This window comes from Leishmania donovani, chromosome 17 (genome assembly GCF_000227135.1).
Source record: "Leishmania donovani BPK282A1 complete genome, chromosome 17".
NCBI classification, from domain to species: domain Eukaryota; phylum Euglenozoa; class Kinetoplastea; order Trypanosomatida; family Trypanosomatidae; genus Leishmania; species Leishmania donovani.
The window spans coordinates 446915-457192 of NC_018244.1; the positions used below are offsets into that span (position 1 = coordinate 446915).

The 10278-nt window shown below is 62.5% G+C and overlaps 2 protein-coding genes across 2 annotated transcripts; both read left to right on the plus strand.

Annotated features, from left to right (window-relative positions):
* Positions 1 to 586: 586 nt before the first annotated feature.
* Positions 587 to 4849, plus strand: LDBPK_171070 (hypothetical protein, unknown function; the record flags this gene model as incomplete). Its single annotated transcript, XM_003859913.1, has 1 exon — positions 587 to 4849. One exon carries the CDS (start codon positions 587 to 589, stop codon positions 4847 to 4849), a length of 4263 nt encoding a protein of 1420 aa, XP_003859961.1.
* A 1677-nt stretch (positions 4850 to 6526) lies between these two features.
* On the plus strand, positions 6527 to 8752 carry LDBPK_171080 (hypothetical protein, conserved; the record flags this gene model as incomplete). The annotated part of the gene is made up of 1 exon (XM_003859914.1): positions 6527 to 8752. One exon carries the CDS (start codon positions 6527 to 6529, stop codon positions 8750 to 8752), a length of 2226 nt encoding a protein of 741 aa, XP_003859962.1.
* Between the last annotated feature and the right edge of the window lie 1526 nt (positions 8753 to 10278).

Consider the following 10278-nt stretch of genomic DNA (forward strand, 5'->3'; position numbering starts at 1 on the left):
TGCAAGCTTCTTCCAGACTCCGCCTCCTCCTACGCCACCAACACCTGTACCACAGCAGCAGACACAGCAGCGTGAGCTGAGGCTGCTGCGATGTGTCCGGCGCAGCGGTGTGCCGCTCATCGAGCAGTTGCAGCAGCGGTGCCGCACCGCCACGGGACTCACGCAGCGCCTCGTGGCGCCGCAACGCTCACCACGTGCCTCAGGCGACTCTGCTGAGTCGCCATCACACGCGGCGGCGGCGGTTGTAATGCGGCAGCCGTGCGACTCACTCTCGGCGCCTCTGTCGCCTATTTCCTTTCCATTTGGAGGTCATTCAGGGCCGGCGTCGATGCTGGGGCTGCACTCGTCTGCCGAGTTACTGTCCCCGGGGACGCGTCAGTTGCACTGGTCCAAGCGAGGGAGGGTGCTTGCGGCTCCCCGCGCCAGCAGCGACGCGGATGACCGACAGAGCCCCAGTGCTCGCGAAAGTGGGCTGCTCGGCAGCGTCCGTGGCGGACAGCAAGAGGAGAGCCACAGCAGCGCCCCTGGAACCCGCGTGAGTCTCAGAGAACCGAGCGAGCTTAGCAGAGATGACCACGACAGAGGCATGGGCACTGAAGATGGTGCATTGCATCGCGTAAGTCTTTCAACCCCGCTTCTCTTCCTGGCTCCGTCTTCTCCCTCCGCGGACGCCGACGCCGCCGCGTCGTCGGTTGCGAGCACAGCTGGAACAACATTGGCTCATTCAACTACCGAGCCGGCGCACGACACGTGCAACTTGCCCCGCTCTTACTCACGACCCTCCGGCACTCGTTACCATCCCCAAACGCCTCGAAAGGGGCATACTGACGTTGTCCCATCTCACTTGGTGGATCACCCCTTGTTGAGCCGCCCGCCGCCCTTATCGTCGGCTGAGGCCGCACAGGGCCTACTCTGCCCGCCCCGAAACGGACGTGCTTCTGCCACCGCTACTGCGCCTCACGCTCGGGACAGCCGCCCTCTCACCTTTCACAGCCACGAGGGCGGCGTGCCGAGTCTGTCGACGTCACGCTGGCCTTCCACGTTGCAAGCGCACTCATCTATTTCGTTGCCTTCCTCGGCAGCAGGAGCAGCGGCAGTGCCGTTGATGAGCAGCGCACAGCCAGGCCCCTCTCCGACCATGTCACAGCAGCAACAGCAGCAGCAACACTCGCTTCTATTCGCCGTTCTCCCTACCATGTCGGTGATTCCTTCATCGCGGAGCATGCCAGGGGCGACTACTGAGATGCCCGCAGCTGGGGGAAGTGACTCTTCTACACCGCCGCTGGTGTTCACCGCGATCGAGCCCGCCGCCGCGGACATGCGTTCCACTAGCGGCGCCCAGTACCTCTCCCAAGAGATGCAGCCGGCCTCCAGGTCGTCCTCTACAGCCAGCGTGTTTCCACATCTAGCGCACGGTAACGGTCGCGGTGGAAGCCCAGCGCGTGCGTTCATGCTCCAGCAGCACCCTTTCTCCGAGCCTGTGGTAGCCACATCCGCGCTTGCCACGTCGTTGCTGCCATCTCGCACCGCTACACCGCCAGGCATCGCGGGCAGCTCGCACGATCGCATCGCGCATGTCGACCCTTCTGCCACGACACCTCGAGGCACGTCGGACGCCGCTGTGGTGGGCAGTGATAGGCCCCGCTGCGCTCATCCGCCTCACAGTCATCCACCAAAAGGGGCGGTGGTCGCAGCGGCGGCCGTAGCCTCTGCAGCGGCGTCGCCGTCTCGCTCCTCCGTTTTGCGGCATCAGCAACCGCCTCCGTTGCTCTTGAAGCCGGCAGAGGGGCACCATCGACCAGGGATGCCACCACCGCTGCCTTCCCTCTCAGCTATGTCGCATGCCTGCGAGACACCGTCACGCCGCCAACAGCGACCGCCGGCAGAGCGGCGCTGTGTCACGACAGGTGGGCACGCCAGACAGCCAGAGACGGCGGTGGGCGGAACGGTGAGGGCGGCCGCAGAGATGATGGTGGTGCCGTTCGCGGACATGGCAATGCTGCTCGTGGTACCTGGAGGTGTATCCTCGGTGCCGGCCGCCTCCATTGCTGCCATGACTGGCTCCTCTGGCGACGCGCCAAGCTGGGGCAGTGATACCCATGCCGATGCTGCCCTAGCCCTCATCGAGGACGTCGTGGAAGGGGGCTCCAGCGAGGAGGGGCGGCTCGTAGCACCTGGTCGGCGCGTGGGCGGCGACGACGGCGGCGCAGGATCAGCCGAGACCGCCACCGAGAAGGTGGTTACCTACTTCCCGATTCAGAAGTCCGTATTGGCGCAGCGCAGCGCCTACTTTGCTGCCCTTCTTGACGAGGGCAGCGGCTGCGGCCCATATGTGCGCAGCACCCCGGACGAGTACGTGGATCTCACAAGCCTGCTGCCACTGCCGACAATAGCGGAACCAGCAGAGGCGCGGGATGCCCATCTGTGCAGGGCTGGTGGCGCGGGCGGGCCATGCCCCATGACGGCGAGGATACTGTCCGTGTGGCGCCGCCCAGATCACCTCCGCAGAGGCCCCGCGGCTGCCAAAGCTTCTGAAGATGCCGAGCCTGCCCGTTCCGTGGCGACGGCCCACCGCCAGCGCGTTCCCGTGTACTACATCCCAACCCCGGAGACGGTGGCGTGCTTCACGGACGATAGTAGCGGTGCCCGCCTCGGCCGCAGTGGCGCGCACTCTCGCATCGGCACTGGTGACCCTGCGGCGGCTTCCACTGCGCCGACCCTCTCGCACGCTTGTGTGTGCCAGCTGCTTCACTACTTGCACACCGGCGTGCTCCCCATCTTCTATCAGCTGCCAGGGAGGACAGAAGTCACTGAGAGGGAGTCGACTGCTGCCGCCGGGATCGCCAGCCTGCAGTCCGACGCCCTTCGCAATGGCTTCGCTAACGACTACGCGGCAGTGCTGTGGATGGGGCTCTATACCGGCCTCTCCTCCCTCACCTCGTCGATGCTTAAGCTACTCTGGCATTTTTTGGCGCTGTCGCGCGACGTGTGGCCGTACTGGATCGCAGCAGCGCATTGGCGGGTGCCGGAGATGCAGCTCATCTGCGAGGCATGGATAGAGCAGCATCTGTGCGCAATGCTGCGAGCATCAACGGCGCAGGGGCTGTGGCGTGGACTGCGTCTCGATCAGGTGCAGATGCTAGTGAGTCTGCGCAAGAAAGCACTTGATGCGGAGGCGGAGGCGCGGGCCGCGCAGGCGAGCCCGATGGCAAGTAACGCGTCGCCTCGCTATTTGCGCGGGCGCACCACCACCGTCGGTGGCGCTGCTGCGGAAGCGTCGATGAGCACCACCACCACCACGATGCCGTCGTTTCTGCGGGAGCAGATGAACGACAGCGACGCCGCAAGCAACGTTGACGATAGCGTGTCGGTAAGCGAGGAGGCGGCAGAGCAGCGCCGTGCGCAGTTCTCGCTGAGACCTCCAGCGCCTCCCGTTGCTACCATCGGGTGGCCAGCTGAGGTGCTGAGGTACCAACAGCCGCACCCTCTGCGCCTCCGCGGCGGCAGTGGCAGTGACAGTGGCGTTGGTACACCGAGCTTCTCGTCCTCGCAACCTGGTGCTGGTCGGGTTTCTTCTGTTGACAATCCCCGAGTATCACCGACTACCGAGGTCGTTCCAGTCCTGAGCCGAGACGCGGAAGCATCTCCCTCTCGCCCTCCTCTGGAGTCGCCGTCCCCGTTCGCCTTGCCAACGCCGCCGTCCGCGCTCGCTATTCCGCCTGCGCTCGCTACGCCGCTGGCTTTCGACGGTGTCTCATCCCCGGGTGCGATGGCTGGAGTCGCCAGCGCCCCTTTCAGCCGCCAAAGCAGTCGCGCCAGCACGCCCCTCTTCGCCTCCAGCGCCGCTGCGGCCGTGCGGCACTTTCGGGGCTTCAGTGGTCGCCCCGCCGCTCTCAGGGTGGCGACAACAACGGCTACGCCTGGCATCCCGTCGTCCGCGGCACTGACGTTCGACGACTTGAGCGGCGCGGACGGCGCACAGGCGGCCGAGGGCGCTGGCAACACGGCGGCGATCGCCGGGGGCGCTCGAGGACACCGAACGGACCTAGGAGGCGGAGGAGAGAGCGGCGCAATGATGAGCGGCGCTGGACTGACTAGTCGCATGGAAACGCCTTCTGCAGCCAACACTGCCGTCGCTTTTCGAACGCTGGTAACCACCGGAGACGCTGCCGTTCCTCGGTCGGAGGCAGCCGATTTGCCCACGCTTGCGCAGGCCAACATCCCTGCCCGCGCCAACGCTGAGATGTCGCGCACCACGCCGTTCCGATCTCCGCTAACCACACGCGGCGTCCATGATCTTTTCAACGACTCTCGCGCCGAGCCGTGCAGTCCGTCGCGGCTGCACGTTGCGTACCCGCCGATTACCTCTGCCAACGCCTACTACACCACTCCACCCAATGGGGTGGCGATACAGCCCACGCTGCAGGTACTCGCAGACGGAGCCTGGGCCATCGGCGGCTGCGGCCGGCTTTACACAGCTGAGACACGCGAAGAGCTGGATAAGCGACAGGCCTACTGGTACCGCGCTGAGTGTGAGCAGCAACAGCAGCTTCCGTCGGCGGCACTCTTGACAGAAACTGAAGTGCTGGAGCGTCTCTGGACGTGGTGGCGGGCTCGCACTGAGGACTCATCGAATCAGCCAACCGAGATGGAGGTGCGCGCGGTGGTTGAGATGCTGCAGAAGGTTCGCCTCAGTGACGCACAAGCTTCGCTGCCGTGCACGTCCTCGCGCGATGACTCGGCGTACGACGGCTTCAGGGCACTCTTGGACGAAGAGCAACGTTGCCCGGTCGCAAGTAAAGTGGGTCTGCCCAACGCTGCTGCTGCTACAGTGCAGCCGCCACTCTAGGGCGTGTGCGCGTGTGCGCACACACGTGCGAGGATGAGTCATGCGCCTCACACGACTCCGGACTGCCGCACGGGCCTCTCCGTCTTACTCTTTTTTCTTTCGCTTGCTTTACTTCACAAGCATAGCCGTGATTGTGTGTGTGTGTGTTTGTGTGCGCTGCTCCTTCTCTCGCTCTCTCAGTCTGTTGCGCCCTTTCCTTCGGCATGCATCATGGATGGCGATGCTGCTGAACACACACACGCACACACAACGGCAACATCTCTTCACTACTTTTTCTTGCTCCTCGTTGTGCTTCTTCACCACCCACCACTGCCTGTCAGTGTCGATATGCGTGTATATATCCCGGAAGTGTGTGTGTGTGTGTGCTTGTGATGGGGCTGCCATGCGTACGTGTTGCGCTGAGGGGTATTGCACAAACGATGCCGCTGCTGCAGGGGAGAGTAGTCAGGCGGAAGGTGCGGCGGCAAAGAAGGATCGGGCGGAGACGGACATGCGCGTCCACTGAAGTTGAGTGGTGATGAGGGGTGAGAGCCTCACTCATGCGCTTACCGAGCACAGAGAGCCGTCTCGGATCCATGCAATGTTCACCTCATCATCGGAAAGATCTCAGACGGCGGCGAGGGGGTGGCAATGGCCTGCTCAACCTCTGCCCCTCTTCTCTGTCATGCAGCGTGCGGTCCAACTGCATCCGGCCTTCTCACAGGCTTCATCCGCCTGGCTTTCGCCCACAGGGAAAGAGAGCGTTGCACAGGGACCGCTGAGATGCCACGCAGGCAGCGGTGCGTGCCAACACACACACACACACACAGCTCCTCGCATCGGGTGAAAGAGAAGGAGAGGCAGATACGTACACAAAGGGACAGATGCGTCCTGCCCACGCACCTGCAGTAAGTTTTTCCGTTTAGGTGCCCGCGCATGCGCATGCGCCTGCATTTCTGTGCGACTTACTGCTGCAGTGTGTGTTTGTGTGTGCTTTTGTGCATGTGTGTTAAAGGGGGGAGGGGAGGGGGGCGCGTGTAGCGCGCGTCTGTTCCATGAGGGTAGCAGGCTTGCTTATTCGTCGGGGTGAGCCTTTGCGAAGGGCTCACACAGACGGCGGATTGGAGAAGCCGCTCCCACAGGAGAAGGGGCACTGACCATTGCCGCAGCGTTCAAACGGGCATTATTGATTGCGGCAGTTTTGGAGAGTGTGGGGAGAGCGAGGCACAACGCGCGCGTGCGTGCACTCGCGTATGCTTCCCACTGACACTGCTGCTTCGCGTGGCTCGACCCCGCCGCCGCCCCCTTCCCCCGCATAGTACGCCCTGCTTCCCTTCTCATTTCGAGGATGCCGTACGCCCCGGCTCGCACTCGTGCCTGTCCGTGAGGATGTGAGTGTGTGTGTGTGTCTTCCCTCCTCACACATGCACGATTCTTCACCGACCTCTTCCAGCATTCTATCCCATCCCTTCCCTTTCCATTCTTCACACACACACACGCACACATCGTGCGAGCCTAGAGGTCTTGCCGCTTACACCACGGAAGAGCGAAAAAGGAACACAGCCGTACGGCACCCCGAAGCAGGACACAGGAAGAAGCACGTAGCGTACACGCGCAGCGTCGTGTGAAACACCCACACACACACATACATCCGCCTTGCCTTCTCTGTCTCACGTCTCCGTCTTCTCTGTGGTCACCATGCAGCCACCGCCGAAGCCACTTTGCGACCTCAACGATACCTGGGAGGATGTCCTGACCGCCTTCAACGACTGCCTGAAGGGGGAGTCGACCTGGAGCTGCCACTGCCTCGACGGCATCGACAAGGAGGTCATCCTCTCCGCACCGGAGATCATGGACCCCAAGACGGACTCTGGCTTTAACTGCGAGGAGATTTACTCCCTTTCCCATCTCCTGAAGACGGAAGAGGTGCCCTCGGCGGCTACCGTGTCCACGGAGGCGGCGCTGCTGGATGTAATGGACTACATCCACGTCAAGGAGCTCACGTACCTGCAGGGGTACTCCCTCACACAGAGCTACCTGGACTTCCCCTACTTCCTGCGCATGGATCTTCTCAAGGAGCAGAACGGCACCCTGCACGCCTACTGCCGCGGCGTGCTGCGCTCCCTCGACTGCGTACTGCGCGCCGTCTTCTCCACTACGAACCGCAGCGAGGAGGAGTTCATGCTGGTGCCCCCGGAGCTGGACCGTCAGCCCGACTGCAGCGTGGACGAGATCCTGGCGGAGCTGGAGACAGCCGCGGCGAAGTCCTCGAGCCCCGCCGTGGCTGCCCGGCTGCGCTTCCGCAAGCACTTCCTCGCGGCCCTGTCGCTGCTTCTGGACTCGAAGAAGAGGTCGGATATTGAGGCGGCGTGCGACATCTGCCAAGAGGCCCTCGCGCTGCTGGAGAGCGGCCTCTACATCCGCTCCAGCGAGCCGGCGCCGGAGGCGAAGCTGCTACGCGCGAAGGAGATCGCCTACTGGGTCAGCGTCATCACTCCGACCAAGGCGCTGCCCGCAACGTCCTTTGCCGATGCCATGTCCGCCTACAAGCGCCTGCTGCAGCAATTGATGTCGTTCAAGACGCTTGTGAACATGGAGTCACTTGCCTGCATTGCGGACTTCATCGAGAACTTTGGCGCGCTGCAGCCGCTCCTGCCGGCGCGCTCGCTCTGCGCCGTCGTCCTGTTCAGCCGTGACCCCAACGAGTCGTTCCTTTACGGCGCCCCGCTGCATCGCCGCACGCTGGAGACACTGACGAGGAGGTACGGCGCCCCGCTCTATCAAAAAATCTTCGAGGCCGACGAGGCCATGGTTGACGGCGTCGTTGAGTACCGCGTAAAGTGCACGATGAACCGCCTGAAGGTGACGCCGGAGCAGCGAATGCTCCTGCGCCAGCAGACCATCGACTCGGTGCGGCGCTGGGTCATGGAGGTGAGCAAGCTGTATCTCGTCTTCCTGGAGACGATGCTGTGCAACCGCGGGCTGGCGCACCGGCGCATGATGAACACGATGGCGGACTTCATCCGCCTCCAGGAGCTGTCGTACACGACTGACCTCTCCGTCTTCCTCGCCAACATGCCTGGTGTCTCGAAAGAGCTGGAGGCGGAGTGCATCCGGTGCAGCACGGTACTGACGCTCTTCTCGAACGACTACGTGCTGCGCGCGATGGAACTCATTATGAGCTTCGAGGTGGAGCTCGACCTGCTGACGCAGGGAGAGCTGGTACCGGCAATATGGTACATCAACTTCGCGCAGCGCGCCCAGAAGGAAAACATGACGGCGCTGTGCTTGCAGAGCACGAACTTTATTCCCGCGACGCTGATCAACAAGCGCACCCACATTCCGGTGCACAACCTTGCCCTAACGACGCGCACGACGGGACAGATGGATCTCGCCCGCGACGGCCTGCTCGACGCGTGCTGCTCCCTCTCCGACGCCACCTATCTCTCTGCGTGCCTTATGGAGAGGAAGAACCTCATTGACCTTGCCAGTGCGCCGAAGGGCTCCCTCATCAGTGTGGAGAACATCTTCAACCACCGCCTGCTCCTCTGCTACGGCCAGCTGCGCAACCCGCCGCTGCGGTCGTACGAGCGCTGCATGAGCGCGAAGCCGTCGCTGGACGACGTGAGCAAGATCCCGATCTACGCCAAAAAGGCGGCCGAGGTGGCCAGCAACGCCGCCGAGAAGCTGAAGGCTGTCATGTCTAGCAGCGCCGTTGACGAGGTACGCAAGGCTGCCATTCGGCGCAATGCGGAGGGGCTGGAGAAGACGGCGCACATCGTGGCTGCCTCTCTCCGCGCCTTCTCGGCCGTTTGCGAGAACAGCGAGGAGCTGAAGGACTACTGCGCCGCAGTGGAGCGCCCCGGCTTGCCAAGCGCTCTGACCTTCACGTTCCGCAAGAGGAAGGAGACGGCCACTGCGTAGCTGCGAAGTTCGGAGCGTGTCCTAGTGGGTGCGTGCGTGGGTGCTTTAGTGCCAGTGTGGGCGTGTGCCAACTTCTCCAGCTTCCGTACCCCCTCCCTCCCTCCTTCCCTCGCTCGCTCTTTCCCTTGTTTATGTTTTCGTGTTGTCGTTCTCTGGTGCTCACCGTGTGTCATGTTACCTTAACTAATCAAACGTCTCTCGGCCCTCGAGTGTGTGCTGTGTGCGCGCGCCGGGTGAGGAAAGAGGGTGTGCGGTGCGTGTGATGTGTGTGCTGTGATATTGGGGCAGTGGCGGTCGGGAGGGTTTGGCGCTGTGCTTCACCCGTCTTAAGTGTTTGTGTTCTTGTATTCGTTTTTTTTCGTTAAGGAACAGCAACGTCACCACCAATAGCAGCAGCAGTGGAAGCAGCGGCAGCAGCAGCCGAATGCGGGCGATCGTGTCGCGAGTCGGGCGACCATGAAGAAGGAGGGGGCGGGGGGGGGGGCGGGAAAGGGCGGGAGGGGCGCTGAAGGACCTCTCCCCCCTCCCTCCCTCCCTCCGTCCTTCCCGTTGTTTTCTCTTTCTGCATCTCTTAAAGTTGAAACGAGAAAAAGTGTGTGCCGGGGGAGCCATCACAGAAACACACACACACTTACACACAGAGCGTATGTGCGGAGTCAGGCATACCTCATCCTATCGCTGCTCCGCCCCGCCTTTGCCTCTCTCTGTCTCCCGGTTCGCGAATCAAACGCTTCTATAGGTGTGGGAGTTGTACAGCGCCCACCAGTGGAGATGTACGAAGTAGGCAAGGGGCGCACACGCACGCTCAGGCGCGCGCCCCTGGTGCGGTGGTTGGTGCTCCCATCACCGTTCTTCACCTTCTGTTTCCTTCTCACTGTCTTCTCCATCTCCACATCGCTTCTCTGCATCCCCCCTCCTCCCCATACTGCTGGGCTGCAGTGGTTGGACAGCCCTATTGCTACGACCTCTTTATCGCGCTGTCTCATCAAGGGACACCGACGCGAATACGCCCAAACACCTCACGGATCATATGCGAGCAGACACACTCGAAATCATAGGTGGAGCTCGAAGCAAGTGACGACATCTTTTTAGGAGGAGCTAGCAAGCAATATGAGCGGGGTTCGAGTCGCTGCCTTTAGCAAATACTTCGCCATCGGCGCACTCTGCGCGGCTCTCGTGTGTGCGCGGCACAGTGCCTTCCTCGTTGCCGATGACTCGCTGCAGTTCCAGCGTGTCTGCACGAGCGTGGCGCGCTACGCGGATGAGGCTGCTGCGCTGGAGGAATATGTGGAGTCACAGGGGCTCTCTATCGCCAAGATCCAGTCGAAGATGAACCTCCCGTGACCAGCGGCGGCCAAGTAAGGAGGGCCGTACAGGGGGAGGAGGAGGAGTAGGAAGGGTGTGCAGTAGGGTCGGTGGACAAGAGTGTGTGTGTGGGCTTGCCTGTCTCTTCTTGCCCTCTCTTACAACACCCCCCTTCCCCTGCCACTTATATACTCCGCATCACGGTCTATCACACACGCAAG